At 37.4% G+C, this 25,723-nt stretch overlaps 1 protein-coding gene and 1 long non-coding RNA gene across 4 annotated transcripts; one reads left to right on the top strand and one right to left on the bottom strand.

Moving 5' to 3' along the window:
• The first annotated feature begins 83 nt into the window (after positions 1-83).
• Positions 84-24,438, top strand: TRAPPC11 (trafficking protein particle complex subunit 11). The gene is made up of 29 exons (XM_035557882.2): positions 84-450; positions 887-1,056; positions 1,459-1,529; positions 2,470-2,584; positions 4,673-4,772; positions 5,543-5,616; positions 5,826-5,922; positions 6,672-6,805; positions 7,147-7,294; positions 7,857-7,950; positions 9,297-9,376; positions 9,462-9,540; positions 9,638-9,692; positions 11,148-11,293; positions 12,430-12,491; positions 12,597-12,729; positions 13,410-13,540; positions 14,060-14,215; positions 14,706-14,893; positions 15,557-15,705; positions 17,014-17,135; positions 17,593-17,712; positions 18,084-18,149; positions 18,233-18,389; positions 19,948-20,056; positions 20,745-20,836; positions 21,728-21,861; positions 22,247-22,414; positions 23,468-24,438. The coding sequence occupies exons 1-29, from the start codon at positions 247-249 to the stop codon at positions 23,510-23,512; spliced, it is 3,399 nt and encodes a 1,132-aa protein (XP_035413775.1). The 5' UTR covers positions 84-246; the 3' UTR covers positions 23,513-24,438.
• On the bottom strand, positions 5,942-25,270 carry LOC118253473 (uncharacterized). Of its 3 annotated transcripts, none has more exons than XR_004780440.1 (7): positions 25,174-25,270; positions 9,931-10,024; positions 9,043-9,314; positions 8,833-8,923; positions 8,174-8,287; positions 6,309-6,471; positions 5,942-6,206 (listed from the first exon to the last, which is right to left on the bottom strand). It is a non-coding gene; the product is annotated as an uncharacterized LOC118253473 (long non-coding RNA). The 3 variants fall into 3 exon arrangements; XR_007708248.1 differs by having other exon boundaries at positions 8,833-8,920; XR_004780442.1 differs by lacking the exon at positions 8,174-8,287 and having other exon boundaries at positions 8,833-8,920.
• Positions 25,271-25,723: the final 453 nt, after the last annotated feature.

Raw genomic sequence — 25,723 nt, 5'->3', positions numbered from 1 at the left:
CCTCTGACTCGGGGGGCGGGCCTCTCTCTGACTGGCCCGCTGGGCTGCAGCCTGGCCGCCGATTGGCTCCTCCCACCGCCCGTCAGAGGGAGGGCCGGCACTCCTTGCCCGGGGCGGCTCCTGCCCCTCCCTTTCAGTTGTCTGAGCCCACCGGTGCCGGTGCCGCGCCTCAGGCCGGGGGGGGGGGAGCGGAGCGGAGCCGTGCCGAGCCGAGCCGAGCCGAGCCGAGCCGAGCCGCCCCGCAGGATGACCCCCAGCCAGTGGGACTTCCCGGTGGAGCTGTGCTGCCGCCCCATGGCCTTCGTCACGCTGACGGGCCTGGACGTGGTGTACAACGCCGTGCACCGCGCCGTGTGGGACGCCTTCTGCGCCAACCGCCGCGCCGACCGCGTGCCCATCTCCTTCAAGGTGCTGCCCGGCGACCACGAGTACCCCAAGTGCCGCACCAAGGTACCGGGGGGCGGTGAGGGAAGGCTGAGGGGGCTGGGGCTGGTCAGCCTGGGGAAGAGAAGGCTCCGGGGACACCTTACGGTGGCCCTCCAGTGCCTAACGGGGGCTGCGGGAATGATGGGGAGGGACTCTGTCAGGGGGTGTGGTGGCAGGACAACAGGGAATGGCTTTAAACTAAGAGGGTAGGCTTAATTTAGGTATAAGGAAGAAATTCTTCTCTCAGAGGGCGGTGAGGCCCTGGCACAGGCTGCCCAGAGGAGCTGTGGATGCCCCATCCCTGGAGGTGCTCAAGGCCAGGCTGGATGGGGCTTTGGGCAGCCTGGGCTGGCGGGAGGTGTCCCTGCCCATGGCAGCCAATTCGTCTTCGTGCAGCCTTTGTCACAAGAGGACTGTGAACTGATCTAGTAGCTTGCTTTAACGACCTCAATATTTTCAGAGGACCTCCTATGAATGGTATATTCCGAAAGGGATCCTGAAGACTGGTTGGATGAACAAACACCTGAACTTGGTTCCTGCGCTTGTGGTGGTGTTCTACGAACTAGACTGGGATGAGCCTCAATGGAAAGAGAAACAGTCGGAATGTGCCACTCGGGTGGAAATTGTCAGGTAGCCTTGTTCCATTTGCTTTGTTAGTGGCTCCAAGCTAATGGTTAAATGTAAATTGTAGAGGCATTTCTGACTTATAAAATAAGCAAACATGTATCTTAGACACAAATGAAAGGGGAACTTGAATTTTGTTTTTTAAATAAAACTGACAGTACTTTTTTTGAATGCTTTATTTGGAAAAGTCATTTAAATGAAAACCGCTTGTGAGGTGTTGCCAAACTCAACATAATTGAGTCCCATTTTAAAAAAGACAGCACAGCATTCTGTAGATGATACAGCATATTGTTGTGTTCAGTTTATTTTCTTATACTTTAATCGCTTCCATCTACACGGAAGTGTCATTTTCTTCTGATTATTCACAAAGTGAAATCTTTACACTGTGTCATGTTATCTTTATTCTAGGCAAAGTTTGCAGGGAAGAAATACAAAAGTCGCGGTGGTTTTGATTCAGAAAAAAACACCATTACCTCCAGGTACTAGAAATCTTTGTATGCGGTTGTGATGATCTCATTTTTCAGAAAACCTGATTGAGCTGATTATTGTTTGTCTCATTATCTGCAATTCTTAATACAATGTCATCTACGTACACAAAGTACGTCATAGCTGCACAAGAAGTGTGCTAAGGGCAGTCGACCCTAAGCATCTGAAACTTAACGTTAACTAAATACTCGTGGGTCCAGTCCTTTTTTTTTGGATACTGTACATCACAAATGGTACCTTAGTGTAATACCCATAATGTGCCTTTTGTGAGTTATATTTTAAAGCTTAGTTGAGATGAAGAAAAACTGTAAAAGAAATAAGAACTTAAAGGGAAGGGTACCTGTACTTACCGTTTAGCTTAACTCTATTTTAATAAATAAAAATTTATATTTATAAATCTATATATATATATTTGCTATATAAAGCAAATGCTTTATAAAGGAATGAAGAAATCTTTTAGTGGCAAGATCCTCATTAGGAAATGTAGAGGAAAAACACGAGTCAAGTGGAGCTGTGAAACGTGATCTGTTTTAACCTAACCTTTCTCTAGAACCACTGCTTCAGCTCTAGGTACATACTTTCTAGTGTCTGGCAAACCATTTTTTATTATCATTTTCTGCATATTGGGTGTACATATGTCTTTTCAGAATGCTGTATTATTTTGCAAGATGGGAGGATATTTAATTCTGTGTGAAATCAGAAATTTAAAGAAAAAAATTGTCATGCTAACACATTGCTGGTAGGTAAACCACTCCTATTTTCTGCTATGTGTTCAGCTGGATGAAGTGTGTAGTATTCAGAAAGAAAAAGGAGTGTGGTCTCAATTTTATTTGTATTAAGTTTGTCCATACCTTGTACTGATCAAGCTGTTAGAGTTAGCTTGACATTGCAGCTCCACATAGTGCTTACTCGTGCTTTTCTTGCCTTCGCTAGGGGAAGATGTTATTGCGTCGGAGAGGGCAGCAGCTTTATGTAATGCTTGTGACCTTTCTGGAAAATCTCTCTTTGTGCTTCCACACACGGATCATCTTGTTGGTTATATTATAAGGTAAGTGACCATAAAACGCTGTTTTGCTCTGTGTGCCAATGGAGATGGTGAGATTTGATAGGTTGAGATGACAGCTGTCTGGCATGCTCACGGTAGATCAACAGTGAATGTTTCATCTGTTGGCTGAAATTCTTCAGGTTATTCTGCAACCAGATGCAATCCTACATCTGACCTTTCTGTGTGAGGTTGAGTTACAATGACAGATGTTGCTATGTGGGCTTCCTAAGACACGTTGTTAGGTATCCCAAGATGTTCCCCTCCTCAAGTCGGATAAGGGCAAAGTGGGCTTTTCTACCTCTACGGTAGTTTCGTCAGTGCTGATTCTAATTTTTTCCCTGCAAGTTTTGTTAGGTGCAACTCTTTATTAGCAAGTCTTTGCTTATTTTTTCCTTCCACTTTGTGGCTGTAGAGATATGTCTTTCTATTTATGCTAAGTGGCATTTATCTGGATGCAAATACTGTCCTTGTCACTTTTTACGTTATTTCTGTTTATTAATATTATTGATATGTAACAGGGAGTACAGCTTCAAATAAATTAGCAAGGCTTTTCAAAAACAGCAGAGGGAGACTGTCTTGTGCAGAGCTGAAAAGACAGGCTCAAACTAAGGCAAATCGTGGTTTACGAAAATAAATTTTGATTTTTCCAGACATACTGAATACGGGGAGGAGGGTGTCATGGTCTGAGAGCCTAGTTCTTCCTTCTCTTGCTCTTGTATTTATATGTAAACAGTAAAATTCTTAAGATAAAATCAGTGCTGTTACTGTGTCCATGCTGCTCATAAACAGCTACTGGAATTGATCAAAATAAATTGTTACTTCCAGTTTTTCATCTTATGCTCAATGCTGAAGAGTGTTTGCTGCACATTAACTGCTGTAAGCCTTTTCAGACCACATATAGTTGCATTGTGGCATGGGTTTTGTGACTGTCTCCAACTTTGTGCAGATAAGGCTGTGTCATTAGGAATTTACAGCTGCTCATGCACACTTAAAAAAAATAAAAATAAAAAAAATTTGAGCATATATTCAAGTACAGAATTTCTTATATTAGTCTTGACATTTTTAATTGAGACTTCTTAGTAGTAAAATATGTATATATTTTTAAACACTCCCCTACCCTCAATGGACTGGCTTCTCTTTTCTTATACAGTTGCGATACAGTGCTAAAATAAGTATGCTAGGGACATTGAACTTGTCATGTTTTCCTTCTCTGTCTGAGCTCATAGTTAAAAACTGCTGTTCAGTGCTCTGTTCCTTTGTTTTTATCCCCATTCTCTCTGTTGTGGGGTAAGTAGGACACAAGTTGTGATCTCCCTTAGTCAGTCTGTAGTCATCCCTTCTTGGCCAAATCACAGAACTGGTACTTCACCCTTTATTTTGTGTGCATCTGTGCTACTGAATGCATTTCTCTCCTGTTCTCTGGTCTTTTCTTGCTCTAATTGATTTTACTCTTTGTAACTTGATTGTACAGCATATACATAGATCCTCTTCAGCCTCATGCTGCAATCAGTGTTCCGGGCCTCTTTCTTTCTCCTCCTCTCCTGTGACTTGCCATTGGGCTATTTATCTTGCAAACACAAATTTGACTGTCGCTTCTGTAACCCAGGTAGCTGTCGGTATTTGGACAGAATGATGAAACCTAGTCTGTGCTCTTGTAATCTTGCATCTTACTTATTACAACTGTTTCTACTCCTCCCTCCCCAGCCTAGCCCTGGCAAATAAGATTTTGACCTGTTCAGACTCATCCCAGGAGCCTCTGCAAGGTTTGCTTGCTTTGACTGAGGCACCTGCATTTTCTTTTGCCTTGCAAAATTCTGACAGCTTATCCTTGGACTTCAAGTTAAATATTAGTTTGCTGTATGAGAAATCAATGGTTAATGCTCTTGAACCTACTTCTTGCTACCCCTACATCAGGCTTTGTGTGAAGTGTTTTCATCTGCTTGCTCTTGCCATGTATAGTAGCTTACAGAAGACTTCAGTAATATTTCAAGCTATTTTTGCCAACCTTAAAATAAGCGTGATTAAAAGTAACTTATTCTGAAGTTATTTAGATTCCTTGTTTGAGAGAAACTTGGTTAAACTTTGTTGCAGGTTGGAAAATGCATTCTATGAGCATGCACAGACATACTATTATACAGAAATACGAAGAGTCAAATCTCACAAGGAATTTTTGAACAAAACCACTCATCAGGTAATGTTACTTCATTTTTGAAATACCTTGCAAGTTACAGTTCATGTTGAAACATGAAAATAAGGGTTGTTTGTTGCTTAAATTTATTCCATTTATTTATATATATATTTGTCTTATTTATTTTATAATTTTATTGCTGCCCCCATCCAACTCGAGATTCCTTCTGTCTTGTTATAGAAAGTAAATCTGTTTTTATTTTCTGCAACTTAGAACAAAACCAATCAAAGTTTGTTTGCCTTCCTCACATCTTGGAGGAAGAACCACAGCTCCCAAAAATGAAGTTCTTATTTATTTATCTGTATGTATTAACCTATTTGAATGTAATACGTTAATAAGCTATGAGAAGTTCTTCTTTTACAAGCTTTGAACTTGAACTTGATTTGACTCTTAGCTTTTGCATTTCAATTTATTAAATATTTACTCAGATGCACAACATTCTGTTGCAGTTGCCAGTTTCCCTCTCTTTTGGAAGCGGGAATCCAACTGGAAAGCTCTGAACCAGCAACCAACACTGTTGGTGTAGGAATTCTTGGGTATTTCGAAGGCTTTCCCCTGTCATAGGGTGAAAGGCTTGGAATAGATTCAGTCTGTCAAAGATCACTGCTGTGTCAGGGTGGCAGAGAGAACTAGGAGAGAATAGTCGCATAGTCAGTCTTACAAGTCAACTGCTCTGTTCTGTAAACCTCTGAAATTATCACCTGTATCTGCTTTGTAGGGTAACAGGCATGTTCAGATGTTTGTGAATGATGTGTACTGATTTTGTTTTCCAGCTTTTATTTGTTAGACACCAGTTCAAAATAGCATTCTTCAGTGAGCTGAAACAGGACACGCAGAACGCTCTCAAGTAAGACTTGTGTAAACTGCAACCATCTTGACCCCAATTTATTGCTAAGCCATAGAACATTATATTTTCCTGAAAGCAAAATTATTTGAATATGGAAGGGGTGTGTTCTTAATTGGGAAGTACACTAGTTAGAAGACTGTTTTCTGCTGTCAGTAATTCTGTTCTTAAATTTTATCTTGTATGTATTAACTCTAAGTGTTTATACCTAGAAATTACAGAACTGCGTATAATCTTGTACATGAATTGAGGGCTCATGAAACAAACATGCTGGAAATCAAGACAATGGCAGGATTTATAAACTACAAGGTAACAAGTGTGCTCCTTGTCTTTGACAGCATATACTTAAAATAAGTAAATAAATGTATTAGTTGATGCATATTTAATGTGTGAAGGTTTTAAATGTCCTGTTTCACCTTGCTTTCAAGGAAATAGATTAGTACAGCCATCAATGGGGGTCAAGTTACACTCAGACTTGAAAAGACTTCTGAATTCCACACAAAGATCCTTAGCTGAAGTTTAGGTGTATCTTGAAGGTTTAGAGTTAACTTGAGATGCAGTTGTCTTGAGGACTAAACACATTAACTCTTGTTCTGTGCAGGGGGAATGAAAAGAAGGGTTGATTGTTATGTCACAATAGTTTAATTACTGCTTGTTTGGAGGAGGAAAGTAAAGCTTCAAAAATCAGGCCATACTTTTGTGGTGTTCTGGGGGATTTCAGGTGAGACAATACTATTGTACCATTTAAAATAATCCCAGAGTTGGACTTCATCAAATTCCATTGTCCTTCTTGAAGTGACTGCAGGCTTCAAAGTTAATGGTCTTTCTAGTGGCTCTCCAGTTCCAACCTGAATTTGGCTGTGAGTTACACTCATTCATTAATTATTTGAGGGAGAAAAGAAGAAAAATAACATTAGATGAAATGGAGGACCACATGGTTTCAAGGGTAGTGCGTTAACATTTTACGCCTTTTTTCTATTTTCTGTGCTATTTGAGCTTTTCAGAAGTATGTAAAGTTAGTGAGGGTTTTCTTTTTATTTATTTTTGATTCATTCTAGATCTGTCGCCTCTGTTTTCAACATAATACTCCACTGGATGCAATTGCTCAGTTCAGGAAACATATAGACTTATGCAAGAAAAAAATAGGAAGTGCAGAACTGGCTTTTGAGCATGCTGCCTGGATGTCTAAACAGTATGTTTTTACTTAGTATTGTTTCTGTTTTACCTCCCATATAGCTTTATGAAGCTCATTATTTTGTTTATCTGAGTAAGATAAATTTTGAGCTCTTTATTTGAGAAAAAGATGCACTTGATCTTAAAAGCTGCGTGCTGTCATTCTGTTTTAAGTTGATTTTTGTTACCTTTTCCCTGGGAAAGAACAAGGTATGACAGAAATGCAGCCATAGAACTTAAATGTAAAAGTATTTTCTGTCTTAAGAATAATCAAAACTTTTAGCTGAAATGCCCCTTTCAGTTCATATTGCTGTTCCGTATCTAATCTTAATTACAGAAAAAAGTCTGTCTTTTTTATAGGTTTCAGGCTTTTGGTGACTTGTTTGATGAAGCGATTAAGCTGGGTTTGACAGCAATTCAAACTCAGAATCCAGGTTTCTATTACCAGCAAGCAGCCTACTACGCACAGGAGCGGAAACAACTAGCAAGTATGCTTTGTAACCATGATGTAAGTTGGGAGGGGAAAAAATGCTTTGCAGGTTACCAGGTAGTGAATTAGCTGATGTTTCATTCTCAAATTGTAGTGTAAAAATCCCTAATACATGTTTTAAAATAATAATTAATAAGGAAAGAGTATGCGTCTTTTGATGCTTGCTAATAATTAAATATTAAATATAATTTCAAATATATATTAAGTACAATTTCAATATGAAGTCATGTTGAAATAAAGGTAATACTTTATATTGAAAGTAATCAGAGTAATGCTTTATATTGAAAAGATTAACCCTGAACAAACGCTTTTTTTATTACAAATAATTCTGACATGTTTTTAAAATACTTAAAATAGCATACGTTCTATGCCTCTGGGTACTTGAAAACTTACTGTGTTATTTTTCCATTATGTTTCTCTATACTTGCACTATACTATTTTTATACAGGTGGCCTGAAAGGCTATAAATTTAAAGCAAATTCATTCTTTTGAGTGCATGCATGTTGGAGCATCAGATCACTTTAATGGTTTAAAATAAAACATAAACTCTTTTTTATGACCATATTTGCTGAATTTACAGTCCTCTGTGGTATATCCCAATCCGGATCCCCTGGAAACCCAGACTGGAGTGCTTGACTTCTATGGGCAAAGACCATGGCGGCAGGGAACATTAAGTATGTTTCTGTGTCTTGTATTTGTGGAGCTTGGACAAATTTTTTAGTTGCTGACCCTGCCAGCTTCATAGCACAAGCATATAATCCGTCTTCCAGAGCCAGATACAGGGCTGAGACCTTACTCTGTTGTTAGTTGGTGATAGGACTTGAACAGGTGTCAGCTGGAAGCTCAGGAAGTGTGTTTGGTCCTTATAACAAATAGAAAAAGGAATATCTGGCTTACGCAGAATCAGGTCTTCAGCAGAGTGCACGGGCCATACTGAAGCTCTGCTGCTGCTGCTTCATTTCTATTTCTGCCTGAGCTACCTGTGAGCGATGTGCTGCAGTGAATGCGTTCCTGGAAAGAGAGGTTGGAGAACTGGACACAGCAAAAGTAACAGTGTCCCTGAATGCAATTGCTATACATTCATCCTTCCATCCATACTTGTCAGCTATAGATGGGAACTCATGATATTTTTCTGAGAAAACTTCTTGAATTTTGAAATGGTTTGAGAGGTTTCCATGACTAGATTTTCTTCTAAGGAAGGGAGTTTTGTGTTTTTCCTGTTAAAGATGTTTTATCAGGAATTCAAACTTTGAATCTACAGCTCAGAGCTGTAGATTCAATATATAAATATGCATAGAGATCTGAGATCTTTGTGGATGACTGATTTTTTTTTTTTTTACTTCCTTCCCTTTCCCTCTCTCCATGTTGTCTCCTGTTTTTTATTCTCTGTATATCCTTTGAGCATTGTAACTTTATCGCTGTCCTCTTCTAAAGACTTCCTTTCGTTTGCTGTAAATACGTGAGTTCGATCTGTTTTACCTTTGAGTGTTATTGCTCTAAAATAACTTAGAATCTACTGCCAAGGTTGAACGGTTTAAAAAGCGGCAAAACTTTACCTGTTACGATGTTTATGATGCTGGGTTCAGACAAGAGTTGATAGTCTTTTAAAGCTGTATGCGGTTCGTCGTATGTTGGTGTTCTCTACTGCTAGAGAAACATAAGCTTGAGTCCTTACTTAGGATGATATAGGAAAGAGGCTACAAATTTGTCTTATCATATGTGCTTTAAATGTTAACGGATGCAGTCTAAAGATCTGGTTGACTTACTTTGTTTTGTTATTTTTGAGTAGCCTCAGATCACTTCTTTTAAACAAAAAAGCAAGGTATTTCTTCCAGAATTTGTCTTCCAGAACAGACAGATGAGTTCTTAAAGGGTTGTATACATCTCCCAGGAAACAGAATGTTTAAGAATTTGAGTGTGCTTGAGTTGGAGCTTGTATTACAGTATTTCACCACAGAATTAGTTCCCTTTGGGCCTGGACAAAATTCTAATGTCATGGATTTTTCACTGTCTTATGCAGGCTTTGATCTTTCTGATCCTGAAAAGGAGAAGATGGGGATTTTATCCCTTCAGTTGAAAGAGAAGAATGTTCTTCACTCAGTAAGTATTTTTTTCTACAAAAAATCTTTTCTGACATTGCCCTAATGTTACATATATAATGACATCAATACTGTTTTTCTGTTAGGAGCTAATAATTACTTTGTTGAGTAATGCTGTTGCACAGTTCAAGAAATACAAATGTCCAAGAATGAAAAGTCATCTGAGTGAGTACGGATAATGAGATGCATCTTTAAAATTAACTTTGCAAATACTTTCAATATTAATCTGATACATCTTTCTTGTTAATTTTTGTTAAATCAGTGGTTCAGATGGGTGAAGAATATTACTTTGCGAAGGATTACGCCAAAGCTTTGAAGTGAGTGCCATCCCTGATTGTTTCCTTTGCACACTAGTGTTCTCACTGAGACCACTTGTCTTACTGATATGGAATACTGTTGGAAGCTTATCTAAGATGCTCCTAGTACCTGGATTTAATCAATGTGCAAGCTCTGGAGTGTATCAATTCAATTTCTATTAAAGAAAGCAAAGCAGATATGATGAGTCAGTTATTAGAGTAAGAAGACTTTACAATGTAAGTCATGGTGGGAAATTACCTTATTGGGCAGATCTTTACTGTTGTTTATTTTTAGCTCACTGATGGAGTGTTGTCTCTCTTCCCCAGGATTGATTTCTGAAACTTCCCTGCTACTGCAGTAAGAATGTAATTACATTGAATTAAAGACTTTGAAGTTACAAAACTTTAAAAAAAAATGCAGCAAACAGAAAAAGGAGGAAAAAAATGTAGCTGAATTAATTTTTACTTATGTTGCAAGGGAGTTAGCAAAAGGAATTACTTCTGTTGATACAGTTTTCTACGACTAATGGCTACAGAGCTGTGAAAGTTTAGCCCTGAGGTACAGCTACTGTCTCCTCTGAAGGAGGTGTCCTGTGTTTAGTTTTTCAAGTTTGTATTTTTAAGGGGAAACAGAGTCAAGGTCATGTTAATGAAAACATTGTGGAACTACTGCTTAATTAGGTTTCCATGATCACATGTTCTAAAGGCAGCATGTTTGAGCTGGGAGAGAGGTTTACTGTTATCTGACTGGAATTTACAAAGAGAAGAAAATAGGGTAGAATAAACAGATCGATTCGTATCAAGCCTAATTTTTATATGAACAAACGTGAGTTTAAAAAAGCGCTTCTTGCTTATATTTAGGTAGGCAAGAACTGCTGTCTTTAAAAGAAAAAATTATTCTCTGCATTGTTACTACTAAGTGAAAATTGCTCAGTGTTAACACCACAATAAGGTGCCCAAGTTTGCCTGATATAGATGGTTGCGTACGTTGGCTGTAGATCTTGGAAACCCTTGAAGGGAAAAGGAGGTAGGAGATAGAAGGGAAAAATAATGTTTTTTATGCTGAGATGCTTAAGATTCTTCACTTTGGAAAGGGGCTTTTTTTTGTGGGTTTCTAGTTTTTCCTTGAAGTTTGCAGCATACACAACACTAAAGTGTATTTCTAATTCAATGCTGGACTAAGACTTTCCTGTCCAGTTGTTTTACTTCTCTATGTAAAGACAGGTGAGTTTCCCTGTTTTCTTGTGAAAGTTTCTCTAGCCTGAAATAGCAAATTAATGGAATAAATGTTTCTTTACAATAATTTCTTGGCGATTCCAATATAGTGCGCATGTGTACAAGCAGTCGACTTGGTTTTAATCTAGTGCTTGTTTTAGTTGAGATAAATTTTTGTGTTAACGATACCAAAAAAATGTGAACTTCTTAAAACACTGGGGTGTGTAACTTGTTTTTCCTCTCAATTTTCATACTTTGCAGGCTGTTGGATTATGTTATGTGTGAATATCGGAGTGAAGGATGGTGGACTCTTCTCACTTCCATATTGACGACAGCTCTCAAGTGTTCATATCTGATGGCCCAGATAAAGGATTATATAACATATTCTTTAGAGCTACTGGGTAGAGGTATTCTTTTCAGGAAACATACTCAGTTAACCTATGTAGAAAAAATTAAAGTATGTGTATTTGGAAGTGTGACACACCATTATCAGCCATGGTGCTTACAGTACTGTGTATGAGTTGACTACAAAAAAAACCCTGTATGCCTGTGCTGAGTTCTTATTGCATGCAGGAAGTTGAATTTTCATGCTCTCCTATTATAATATTCATTGAATTCAAATAGACTGTGTCAGAATATGTGAGGCACAGAGCTTCATTTCAGACTGAAAGTTGCATAGTTCAAATAATATAACAGTTTCTTGAGCTTTGGGGATGGGGGGAAGAAATCTAGTATAGCTAAAAGGAAAGATGTTTTTCCTGGTAAGTAACTGAGCTACGACTATTTTCCTAGGCTTTATAATAGCAAATATGCTTAGCTCAAACTTCTTACCAGAACTCTGCTGATGAAATATACATGTAGTAGTATCTTTTAAAGACAAAGTGTGACTTAAGGTAGCTGCACAGTAGAAATGCAAATACTCTGGTTTATATAATGGTTGTTACTTGACATTGCAGAAAAAATCCTTTTACGCCCTAATTCGCTAAATAATACCTCTTTTAGAGTAGGTGTGGTAAAAATGGTTTCTCATCTGTTAGCTAACCAGGCTATCCTGCTTTATGTTAAGGAATAGTCAATGAGACAAAACTACCTTTCATTTTCAAGAGAAGACTCCTTATTTTAATTGGTCCTTTTTTTTTCTTTTCACCATTTTGAGCTGCTGTTTCTAATCGTATCCAAGTTTGGCTCTTTGCATGTTCCAGACTTTTTTTGTTCTCTATTGTTTCTTCTGTTTCTAAACAGCAATAACAAGAAGCTAGAGACATCATTCTCTTAGGGGTTTCCTCTGATAAGTTATGAAATGCTTGCTTATCCAAACAATATTTTACTTGGTTCCAGAGAAAGTAAGAGGGAACACACAGAATGGAGGAACTTCTGAAACTTGAAGTACTTTCTCATTGTCAGAGGGATGTTAAATCAGGTGGTTTTTTGTCAGAATGTTTTTTTCAAAGATGCAAGCTAAAGGAAAGGTTTGTTTTTAAGTTTAAAAGAAATAGTAAAATGATTTGCTTCTGTGTTGTAATGCTTTTTTTCTGTTTGCTAGCATCTACTCTTAAAGATGATCAGAAATCTCGAATAGAAAAAAATCTGATAAAAGTTCTAATGGTAAGTGGATAAAACTCCTATTACCCTTTTAAATATTTTTCAGAAGGAGTTGTTGTCTGATAATCTATTTCTTATTTTTGTTTGTAATCTTCTATCTGGATACAGAATGAGAGCCCTGATCCTGAGCCTGATTGTGATGCTACTGCTATGAAAGCGTCACAGAAATTGTGGGCTGACCGTGTTTCCTTAGCAGGCAGTAATGTGTTTACAATAGAAGTCCAAGATTTTATACCATTTGGTAAGTAATAAAGCTTCAAGCAAACTTACACAAAACTAAACATTTTGATGTATCTTTCAAATAAATAATTAGGAAAAAACATACATTATATAATGTAGAATATATTAATGCCAGCAACACAAACTGTTGTGTAAGCACAGCTCTGTTCTTCATCTAAGTTGTTAAGAAATCATGGGAGAAGCCAGTGATCTCTTATCCCCAATGTGGATTACTGGAAAAGAGTCATTTGAGCATCATATTTGAGGAAAAAAAAAAACCCTCTTGACTTCTACTGAGGCCACCTGTGCCTTTAAATATGGTAGAAGTAGTAAACCTTTGTTTTTTGACAAACTTCTTCTCTGGTGTGCTTTGAAATAGAACTGTGAGGAAAGAAGGCAGAGCATGCAAAGGAGTACCTCCCTTGGAAAGGGGGCACGAGTGAGCATTACTTACAGAAGAAGTGTAGTTAAGTGTCCAGGTTTTATTTTTCTGCTGAATGTCTGCCTCTCATCCTCTTTGCAAAGGTTTCAACCAAGTGCTGAAAAGTAACTTTCTGTGACAGTGCCAGTAGCCAAATGTGTCCCACGTACTCTTTAACTTGTGTTTGTGTGTATACACAGAACAGTTCTTTTTTATAATTCTTATTAGAGAAGAATGCTTCTGGAATTTAGTATTGTAATTTAACTTTTTTTTAATTGTAGTGCAGTGCAAAGCAAAATTTCTTTCTCCAAGTTTTCATGTTGATGTTCCTGTGCAATTTGATATATACTTGAGAGCTGATTGTCCTCATCCTATCAGGTTTTCTAAGCTCTGCATCAGTTTCAATAATCAGGTAACCACATTCTATTTCTGACCTAGTGACAAGATTACAATAAGAGTAGAATAGTATCTGTTAGCCTTTCCAAACAAAAAAAAAATAGTTCAAAAGTTCTTTTCCAAAAACTACGTGAATAGTTCAGTTGGAAAGGTGTTTTTTCTTTTTGAATCATCTATCACTTTTGACAACTGTATTGATATTATGATAACTTCCCAAATCCAGTTTGATTAGTCAGAGATCTTCACAGAAGAACAAAGATACCGTACACTGAAATGATCCTTCTGAAACTTTAATGTCTTATTTCTCTGGATGTTTTTGCATGAAGTTATGTTAGTGAATATAATGGATATTTTTATGAAGAAATTCCATTGTAATGTAGCTGCTAAGTCTAGCTTCATTACTGTGAAAAGCATTAAGAACCAATATAGTTTGATCCAGTAGCACAGAGCCTTAACGTTTGTTATACTAGAATTACTCTCTACAGATGTCTGAAGTCTGAAATTATCAATGTTTTTCCCTACTCTTCCACTGTAGGATTACAACCAATACTGTGTGGTAGAAGAAGCCTATCAACAAAGTGATGTTCTAGAACAGTCATCACAAGGAACAATGTGCTTAGTCCCTGGTAAAACAAGAAAGTTCACTTTCAAATTTGTTGCAAAAACTGAAGATGTAGGAAAGAAGATTGAGGTTTGTCAGTTTGTTTCACGCCTTTCTTACTGACGTTTATGAAGAATTTGAAACTACAAAGCTATCTCTAATCTGGCACCAGTTATGACAGTGCGGTTCCAAATGTTTGAACTTTTGAAACGATGTCAAAAACGAGCATAAAATTTCATTGAAAATAACAAAGCTCAGAATTATCACAAAAACTTGCATTACTTCAATTTGTTAAAATGTGATACATTTTAAAAAATGGTGTAACAGTATAGGAGAGTAGAAAACTAGAAAATAGTGCATTGCATGCTCTCGAGCTTGGATCCTTTTTCCAGTGCAGTTTTAAATGAAATTCTGTGGCAGTGAGTTGTTGTGACTTCAGTCTGTGAAGCTGCCAGAGGGTTTCGTGTGATATACAGGCACAATAAAGATGCTTATGTTGGAAAGCTATGCTCTTACTGTGAGTGATCTGAAGACACAAGATGAGAAGTTCTCAGTATGTGTTCAAATTTTTTTTTGTCAGATCACATCTGTGGATTTGGTCCTGGGAAGTGAATCTGGCCGTTGCGTGGTTCTGAACTGGCGTGGAGGAGGCGGAGATGCTGCTTCATCTCAGGAAGCATTGCAGGCCTCACGTTCCTTCAGGCGAAGACCTAAGCTTCCAGATAATGAAGTTCATTGGGATAGCTTGGCTATTCAGGCAAGCACTATGTAAGTAAAAACTTGAAAATGTGTATGATGTATTGAGTCTCCTGCACACTCTGTCTAAAAGACAACAATGTTAGGACTACTTTAATAGGAACGTTTTTATATTATCTTTCCATAACTGGGGTAAGATGTTACCTTTCTTAATTCTTTGTGACCTCTGAGCTTCCAGATAGCTAGAAGTACAGAAAATTCTTGCACTGATCTCTAAACATGCCAAATATGCTTTAGTTTTTCCCTTCACCTAACTGTGTTAGAGTTTTCCCAGATTTTTGTGCAAACTAGGAGGTATTATTGTTCTTTTGTTAAAGCCACCTCTCCCCATTTCCCCACCCCCATCCCCTCCAAGAAACTGTGTTGGAAAATAATCATTAATAAGTAGGCTAACACTAACTAGATCTATTCAAAATTATTACATCCGATTGCTGCTGGTGGGGGCACTTTTTTCTTTCTGGCAGAAAATCTGAACTGTTAATGCTTACTGGTGGGTTTCCAATCAGTAGTTTTGGAGTTGTTGTCGTCATGCTGCTTTTCAAGAATATCACCTCTCCTAGTTGAATGGCCCACCCGTTGTCAGAACTCTTTGAACAGTAAGCTAAGTCCAGTTTAAAGGAGATTTAAACTCATTAATTAAGAAACATAAAATAACTGAGTCTTTTTTTCTTAAAGGATTATTTCTAGAGTGCCAAACATTTCTGTTCAGCTCCGTCATGAACCTCCTGCCCTGACTAATGAAATGTATTGTTTGATTGTGACAATCCAGTCACATGAGGAGACAGTGGCCAAAGATGTTAAGCTTACAGCAGGTTTAAAGCCAGGTATTTGGGGTTATTTTCTTTTAATCCAGCAGTATCCTAATTGACTTTGTTTTTGTATTCTTTCTTAACCTTTTATTTAATTTGCACATTAACTAAACTTTTTTCCCAAAAGATATACCTATTTACTTTTCTTACTGTAAGCATCAGTCAGATCTTGATAAACATGTTCTAAGGATAATCTTATGTGGATTTTCTCCCTCTTCCCCCCCCATTTTTCCCACTTGAAATCTGGAGAGCAGTGGAGAATAGAGAATATTCCTTTGAATGAAAAGGAAACAATGAAAATACATAGTTTGTTTTAACTAACCGTATGTAGCTATTAGTAGCAGTTTTCATATGTGAAGTACAAATAGGCATACTGAATATAATATTTGGTGCAATTACCCTAAAAGGCAAAAATATTTTTAAGCAACTAGCATATAGGATGCAATGTTTGCCATGTACTCTGAAATAGAACCACATTTCTTATACAGTTGTACAGCTAATTTAAAGTCAGTTGAGTGTTCTGTAAACTTTAGTTGGATGTTTGGGCTTAGCTCCTAAAGTAGTGTGGAATAATTGGTCGTGGTTTGTTGGTTTGTTTGTTTTTGTTTTTTCCCTCTCCACCTTGATCATGAGTCCTAACACTTGATATGCAAGGTCATTCTGGGCTTGCTGATTTTACAGTAAAAACAATTGAAATTTGACATTTCATTTATAGCAAAGATGATATATTTTCCACAGTTGCAACTTTTTGGCAAGATGTGACTTGTTTTCCTTTGAAAACTATCCCATGCGATTGCAGTAAAGTCATTATTCTAGTCAACCCCTGACTGTAGAATAGTGTCATTTAACATCTACACGTTTTTTCTCCACCTGTTTTCAACACAAAGATTGGAAAACTGGAAGAACAATTTTTAAAGGATTTAAAATCATTAAGCTGTGCTTTTGAGAACATAAGAATCACAGAAGTGTGAAATTTGCATTTTATTTCACATAGAATACCAAGAAAAACTTGAATCATGTAGCAATATTGTGTTTTATATGGTAGGGAATATCTAGATAGGACTTCTGATTTTTTTGAGATTCTTGTGGCCTAAATGGATTAAGTGAAAAAGCTGTAGCACATGAACCCTACAGTTTAGAAAACTTCAGGTGCTGTTTAATCTGTTTTCTTGCTTACGCTTTTGAAAGCATCTCTCAACCAAATGACAATGTTAATTCCTAGTGTATAGCTTTCTGAGATGAATATTTTATTATTTTTAGTTATTGCTCACATGCTTCGGTAGTATAAGCCTATGTGGATACAAAGACTGTCTTTAATCCTAGGGCAAGATGCCAACCTGACTCAGAAAACTCAGGTGACTCTTCATGGAACAGACACATGTGATGACTCCTTTCCTGCATTGCTCCCTGATATCCCTGTAGGGGACTTGCAACCAGGGGAAAAGGTAATAGCTTACAATCTTCTTTCTGTGTCACAGTCAAGAAAATGGGGGGATCAGCGAACAAGACACTCATAGTAGGGCCTATATTTAGTGTCCAGTATCTGAACTGCTAAATGAAATGCTTGGTGTATAGTTTGCCTAATGTTTACTTGAAGTTTAGCATTCCTTCAGCTAGATCCCCTTTTTGGCCAAGGGAATAGGACATGTTCTTTTTGAGGTATTGATGATACAGCTGAGAGAAGACATAAAATAAGAAGGCTGTGCTACTCTCATTAAAATCATATACTATTTGATTAAGATCATGCAGTTCAGGAGGTTGTTTATGGTCAAAATAATATCCATTCTACTATCGCTTTCTTGGTCCAAGTAAGATGATTATCTAAAAGATTTTGGACAGTCCTAGACCTAATTAATATATTCTAGGTCTGTCTTGATTCATATTGTTTCCTTTATCTTGCAGATGGAAAAACCAATATACATTCGTTGTGGAACAGTTGGCGCAAGAATGTTTCTGGTCTATGTTTCTTACTTAATCAACGCTACTGTTGAGGGGAAAGAAATTCTCTGCAAGTGCCACCGGGTAAGGTACTAAGATGCACCAATTGCTGGAGCTGGTGCAGCCTTTAGATTGAAAATATTTCTTGCGTTTCATTAATGTAGTTACAAGTCTCTTAAAAGCATTTCTAGTAGGTAGAAAAAAATGCAAAATCAGCAGTATAGTAGTCTAATATCGGGTGAGCAGCTTCATAAGTATAATTGGAAGAGAAGTTTTCAATATTTATTATTTTAAAAACAAAATAACCACAGATATATTCTGCTCTCGGAAGAACTTAGTTAAAATGATGACGAAGAGTAATGTTATGTTGGTAACCTTTGACATCAGTAGACAGGTCTGAAACTGAATATAATTTTTTTCCCCTCTTCCTCCCACCCCTTTCATTACTTATACAGGATGAAACTGTAACTATAGAAACAGTGTTTCCTTTTGATGTTGCTGTCAAATTTGTCTCCACAAAGGTATGTGTTTTGAAAAGTTATTACTTTCGATAATCTTACCCTGTTTAGTTAGAAATAGTCAGATTTTGTCTCTGTCTTGACAGCTGGAGCACTTGGACAGAGTCTTTGTAGATATACCGTTTTTACTAATGACAGACATCCTGAGTGCCTCTCCTTGGCCCCTCACTATTGTAACCAGCCAGCTACAGCTGTCGGCTTCCATGACTCCAGTAGATCAGCTGGAATCTTATGTGGAGAACGGTGAGTTTTCTTACATTATGCTTTCTATCATGAGGATACTTTTTGTGTAATCTGGGAGTAAGAGCAGGTGACATTTTAAATGGTATTTGCGTATCAAACTGTAGAAGCAAGCTGCTTAGCGCCTTATTTGCTTGCCAGAACAGAATTTAGAACAACAGGCTACAAATGTAGTTTTGCTTTGCTATATCAAACAAATAGACTTGACTGATAGGTGGTAACCAAAATGCTAAATGTAACAGATGTAAGGGAAAGCAGCTGAGAGTACTTCTGATCTACAGCTTCTTAGGTAACCATGTGAAAAGTTACTCAATATTTCCGGTATTTATGAACTATGTATATTTTGTTGATTGCAAACAAGTTATCACTTTATAGAAGGAACATCCAAAGGCTAAAGTGGTCCACGTCCATGATAGCACATTCATGAAACTGAAAGATATGAAGCTAGACAGAGTAGGCTAAAAAGATCAATTAAAAGTAAACATGTTTTTTTAAAACATTAACAAAGCTTAATAGGTTATTACTTACGTAAAAAAAATATATATATTTTACAAGTCTCAAACTTTGAGTCCAGTACATCAGCTTTGAAGTCAAATGGAGTACTTCACAGTAGATCTGATTCAAAATCTTTGAACAAAATGTTGTCTTTGCATTTGCTGAGTTAAGAGACAGGAAAACAAGTGTTCTATTCAAACTCGAAATATAAAGAAGGCAGCCTACGTGCCTCCCTGACTGTGGGGGAGCTGTCCACCTTATGTATTCAAGGGCTTGCAAGGCTATAGTCCTAGAAAGCAATGATTTCCCAGGTCCTTTCATCAAAGTATGAGATTTCATCTTTAGCTCCGGCACCTTGTGCTTCTTGACTTCCAGTTGCTATTTCTAAAGAGCTAACAGCCAGGAGGTATGAACCACTTCAAATATAAGCTATTCAGCTGCCCATTTTTTGTCAATTTAATTCTTTTTCCTTGTAAGACTTAAAGATACTTTAATTTTGAATGACTGAGCAATTATTTTCTTAGTGCTGTTTTCTTCAAAAATCCCTCTCTAATCAAAAAAATACTAGCTTTTTTTTAAAACCTGAAATAACTTGAAATAAAAAGTGAGAATTCAAACGTGGTAGATCTTTCTTGTGTTCCCCCTCTTCCCCATCTCTCATCCACTGGGGTGGGAAAGGAGGAATGTCCACGGTGGTGGCTTTAATTTTTATTTTATTTTAAATTTAAAACATGCTGATGTGTTGGAATCTTCTGTGGAAGAGAAGTATAGAATTCGATTTGGTGTTATTTTGCCTTTTTTTGCATACAAACTCTAAATGTGCAATGGCTTGTTCTATATAGACATGAAAGATCCTCACAATGCTGTTCCGAAAGTAAACTGTATTTTCAAGTACTGGGATATTGCACAGTCTGTATTGAATTCATGTGCTACGTAGATATAGTTTGCAAAGTACTTCAACACCTTTCTGCTGGAACATTTGTGTCTGTGTAATATTGGCTTTTTAGACTTGGTGGCTTCTGCAGTAACAATTATGCTTTGATTTTAAACAAAATTTTGCTGATAGTTGTTTTACAGACAGGTGAGAGTGCCAGTGAGTGCTTTTGCCTTCGATGTCCTCCAGTCACTAATGCTAGTGGAGTGGCAACTGGATGTTACGTCATTTCGTGGAAGAGGTAGGCAGCTCTTGGCCTGAAGAGGGAGAGGAGATAAGTTGGTTTGGTTTTGGGCTGATGGTGTTTTTTGACTTCTTTGGTGTCGGGTTTTCCTGTAACAAGGACTGTCTAGACTTTGGATCATAGTAATTACTTGGTTAGACTTTTGAGCAAATACATATTTTACTTAGTAAATGTTATGTGGCTATGGTCTTAACATTCCGTGAAGCTTTCTTTTTTGTAAGATCTTTGGTCAATTACAAAGCTGTTCTCTTACCTTCTTCTTGTTTCCTCCAACCACAAAACATTTCCCTTGAAGCCAAGTCAAAGGAATAGTTTAGGATAGCAAAAAACAAACAAACAAAAACTTTTAAAATGGGGAAAACTTAATGTTTTATCACCCTAGACTATGGGTTTATGTATTCACTCAGTTTTCAAAAATAAATGCTCAGATATGTCGTCTTGTTTTGTTTTTTTAATTATTTTTATTTTGATGTAGAGCTGTTTAATGTTCGTACATGCCTATTGCTGCTTTATCTCCATGCTATGACACTTTTTGTGCTCACTTCAAACAAAAAACAAGGGAATTTTTCCCACCATTGAAATTACTGTAATCTTATTTTAGTCACGTATAAGTGGTGTTCTTCTGGCATGCTCACTTAATGCTGTGCAACTCTCAATGTGTTATGTTTATGATATTTTTTTGCAGAAGCTCACCTGTGGAAAGTGTACCTGTTGTTAGTACAGTCATCACTCTGCCTCATGTGGTTGTAGAGACCATTCCCCTCCACGTTAACACGGGTAATGTTAGTTCGGCTACATGTATGTGCTGCCTAGAATTTTTAAATCTTCCAAGTAAATAGCTGATAAATTTTATAGCATCTGGAGCTTACATTTACTGTCACAAAAGACAGGAAATTAATGCTGGATATTATGGAGGTAGTGAAAGACACTGCATTATCACTTAAACTGCCTTGCCCCTCTTCCCACTCCCCTGATCTAGAAAGAATTGGAAGGTAGGTATGTGAATGTGTTCTCTTAAAAGCAACTGAGCTTTGTTAGCATGTGGCAGCATGGAGACCACAGTTACCTCTACTGACACAGCCTTCCCAGTAGGTTTCTCTAGATGCCTATGGCAAGAATTGTTCCATCCACCCACGCCCTGGCCACATCCCAGGAAAGAAACAGCCTGGAGAACTGGAGCTGCTTGCGGGCAGGTGAACTGTTTCTCTTCTAGCACTTCACCTGCACGAGAGCAGAGTAGGAGTGCAGAGCTCACTGAACACGCAATTCCTATGCTTTCTTCAGTTTGTTTTCACTTGATGATGGAAAATCTCAGTACCTTTCCTGTTATATTTTGGAGGAGCTTCCTCACAATATCTGAAAATGCTGGCAAGCTGAGAATACCTAGCAACAAAGTGATTTCTTAGCTTCCTGCATACTGTGAACAGTCAAGGGGTTTTGTAACTAGGTATTGAATGAGTGAAAAACTAGAAAGGGAGGGAAAACAATTGTAAAACTTTAATGAAGTTATGTTCTGTTCCTTAGTCTGTTTTTAACCTCATCAGAAATGCTTTAAATACCTAGTCACTTTTTTCTTGAAACTTTTTAGTGCTCTTTGTTGAACTTGCTTTTTTATTTATGAAACTTCAAAACACAATTTATTTGAGATGGCTTACTTTCTTTCCAAAGATCTGCCCTCATTTGGTCGAGTCCGAGAATCCCTCCCTGTCAGATATCACCTGCAAAATAAGACTAATTTAGTCCAAGATGTGGAGGTGTCAGTGGAACCCAGCGATGCCTTCATGTTCTCTGGCCTTAAGCAGGTACAAAAATGTCACACTTTCTAATCCTGGCTTCTCTGGTAGTGAAGAATGTATTGATTAGACTTGCACTGATGTGCAGTGATGACAAGCTCACTGTTTGCAAATGTATGGTAAATCCTGTCTGGAAGGACACATGCGTGCAGATTCCTTTTAAAGAAGGGTCAGATGGAAGCCTGCCTAGGAGCTGTGTGTCATGTTGTTTGTAGGTAACACGGTGTTTCAGTATAAATTAATAGTTTTAACCAGTAGAGAAAATGTAGTTACGTTATTACCAACTTCTGAAAGTAAAAATAATATAAATAGAAAGTAAATAGGAATCTGCAGTTGGTCACAGAACTTGTGTGTGATTGTGGCTTTTTTTTTTTTTTTTACTTTCCTTTCTAAGATCCGATTAAGAATCCTTCCTGGCACACAGCAGGAAGTGTTATACAACTTCTATCCTCTGATGGCTGGATATCAACAGTTACCATCTCTTCATATTAACTTGCTGCGATTCCCAAACTTCACTAATCAGCTGCTCAGAAGATTCATACCTACACACATTTTTGTAAAGGTAAGACTGAGAAGTGTCTTGTGTTTAAAGGCTGAAGTCATAGGGGTTGAGTAACAGCTCTTGAGTTTAGGTTCAGAAACACTAATATCCCACAACTCCCTAAATAACTTCTAAAAACATGCTCTCTGTGAATCACTCTGTCTAGATTTTTTGAAGTAGTGTGGATCTGAAGACAGTTCAATCATATCACAATAAATAGATCTTGTGCCTTTTTAAATTTTTTTAGAGTAATTTAAATCCAGTTGACCAAAACAGTGCTTTATTGTTCTACTGCTGCTGTCTACAGAATATTGCATTCACTTCTTAGTCAGACTATGAGCAAGCAAGGAACCTGAAGAGTTTGTTTATATGACTTGAATTGGACTTGTTCAGACGTATGTAATCCTGCTTCCAGGACACAGGCCTGGCATTCTTTCAGTTTTATTTCAGCCAGAAGAGATAGGCAGAACTTAGTTTTTATGTATGGTGTCAATCAGTGGCTCTTCTAGATTGGTTGTCAAGATGTCCTCATAAGTCAATACAAAAGGGTATTTTCTCAAAAGCGTAGCGTTCTCAGTGGTTCTGTTGAACCTCTCAGGATTCAGAATACTTTGCTTTTTTGCCTTAAAATTGTCAGGACCTCAAAGAACCTTTCTGTAAGAATGATGTTTTTTTCTTTAAAACTTCTTCCTTGCTCTCTCTCATCTCTAGTGATTCTGTTCAAAATTCTTACAAGCAGCTTTCAGTCTCATTCCTGTTTTGTGCATTGATTAACAACTTCTTTATACTGCAATAATACTCAGAACTCTGATCAGCCAGGCCTTGTGCTGAGTTACTCAAACGTGTATGGAGATGCTCTTGATATATAACGGCACAGCTGTAAGGAGCTGAGCCCTTTACCAGGTACTCACTAGGCCAAACTCATATTTCAGCTGGGTATCCTCCATGTTTGTACTACTACTCGAAACCATTAGAAGTAAAAGATTGGAGCCACGTGATATATTGAAAAGTGAGTTTCATGACAGCCTTAGTCTTCTGCATAGTCTAAAAGTCTCTATCGTTATTTTCTTAAAGCCTCAGGGTCGTCAAGCAGATGATAACTCAATTGCAGCTGCGTAACTTCGAGACTTGTACCTCTGCACTTAAAGAAAAGGAGAAGCTGCACAGAATATGTAAAACTTGCTTTGGAAACATGGCTTTGATCAAACCGTAAGAATTTTATTTTTAAATTACACCTCTTAACAGAACTAGTGTTTAAAAAAATCTAGTCTTTCATAGACTGTCTTTAAGGAAGAAACAGAGAAAACTTGGTGCTTTATTTAACAGGAACATTCTTTTGAAGTTAACTGTACGTCAAACTCTTAAAGGTATTATTTTATAAGCATAGTAAATGTCTTGAATGTTTAAGTGGAGAAATGCAAATTTATTTGACCAAAACCAAAATACATCTTCATAATTAACAGTAAGTTAAAGTGCTAAGTTTGCACTTTTTACTGAGATTTACAACATTGAAAATTATTATCCTTTACAGAAATGTGTTCTGTGCCACTTGTGTCGAGGACAGAACACAGGTTATGCAGTAGCATAGTAAACTACAAATGATTAACTCGTACTGTTGGAATTGAGTGGCTTACTGGTCATTTAAAACCATGAATCTAAAAGGCACTGTTTCGTCTGGGTAAGCCATACATCTGGATTTGAACTCAGCAACAGCTAGTCTAATGAACAGATTCATTCATAACAGGTGGACTATCCAGCCTCGACTTGATGTGGTTTGGGATTATTTTTACCCACGCAGCTTCCAGATTAAAGATGTGTTTTGATAGTCTCCTGGTGTGTGAATTTAAAAAAATTAAAAATAAAAATCCTACTGTTGTACAGCTGCAGATGAACTGGTGTTTAAAATAGAGTAAATCATGTATATATTTAAAAATAAACAGAAAACTTCAGTTGTTTAACTTTCTGAATAATTACATTTTGATTGCTTGGAAAATATCTTATTTATTGTCAAAGCGAAGTTCTAATAAACAGCTTGTAACAGAGTACTTCTGAAACAGTGTCCTTAACTGTATTGTTTTCACAGCTGTCATCATAACTTTGATCTGTCTTGTGCGCTGACATACATCTATGGCACTGAAGTCTAAAATAACAGCTCTAATACTCAGACAAAAGCATTGGAGAAGTGTGGACACAGGACACAGTGAAAAGACTGCAGGCTCATTGCCAGTCCTGAGAAAATATGCACGAGCATATATAGCTTTTCTGTAGAGTGCAGATGTAGCTGTATTATGAGGTGGTTAAGCATTAGTGTAGAGAAGGAAAAAGAAGACTGACAAGCCGTGCTTGGAGGAACGTACGAAACCTTCCTTATTCTTTGCTGAAGTGGCAGTTGTGGAATAGGCATCTTATTTCTATTTAAAAGACAAGAATGGAAAAAGTATTTCATTTCCAGAAGTGTTTTTTTGGTTTCAGGTAACCAATTAGGTGCTAGAGTTGCTGCAATCTTTGCTGCTGCTTCATAAAAGACGTGTTGATGCAAGTGATGTCAGTGTACAGTGGAGAACTTACTGGAGAACTAGGGTGCCTTTTTCCCCCCCTCCTGAAACAGCCTAACAGCAAAATGGTAATGCGCATTCCTTCGAGAAAGGGGAGGGCATAAATGCTTTCATGGTTACAGTGATACTAAAGCCTTGAGTGAATTGCATAAATAGATTTTTATTTTAAATCGTGAGTAGTAGAAATAGGAGCTGCATAAAAATAACACAGAAATGCAAACTTACCTTACCCCATGGAGGAAAAATTAATACTCTGCTATAGTTGTAATTCCTATTCTTTTTCCATTTGCGAAGATAATCTTTTCTTGATTTTTGTTGTGATCTTACTGTAGCTGAGAACACTACAAAGCAAAGATTTTTCTTAGCTGTCTGTAAAGTACTAGGCACGCCTTTTATGCTATGTAAATGACTGGTGTGAATGAAAACATGCGTAAGCAGGAACCACCTTGCTAAAAATGCTTGAGAAGTGATTAATGATGAGTATCTTACTGACTCATAGGACTAATGCTGAGGGGGAATGTTTGCGATTCATAACACAAATCCCTTTGGAAGTCTTGAGGAGATAAAAAGGGTGCATTTACTTAAGTATAAGTGCAGCTTTTTATTGCTTACTGTATTTTGATGAGCACTATTTAAACTTAAATGTATACTACTTAAATGTAGTCTATTTTAATTGGAACTAATTAAGCATCAAAGAAAAGAAGCTACTTTTAGAACGGTTTAAAAATAACTTTCAGGGAAAAAAAGAAACTGAGATCAACATGTTCAGACTGCT

Source organism: Cygnus atratus, chromosome 4, assembly GCF_013377495.2.
Source record: "Cygnus atratus isolate AKBS03 ecotype Queensland, Australia chromosome 4, CAtr_DNAZoo_HiC_assembly, whole genome shotgun sequence".
NCBI lineage: Eukaryota > Metazoa > Chordata > Aves > Anseriformes > Anatidae > Cygnus > Cygnus atratus.
Note: the sequence above shows the minus strand (reverse complement) of the source record. Positions and strands in the feature narration are given on the sequence as shown.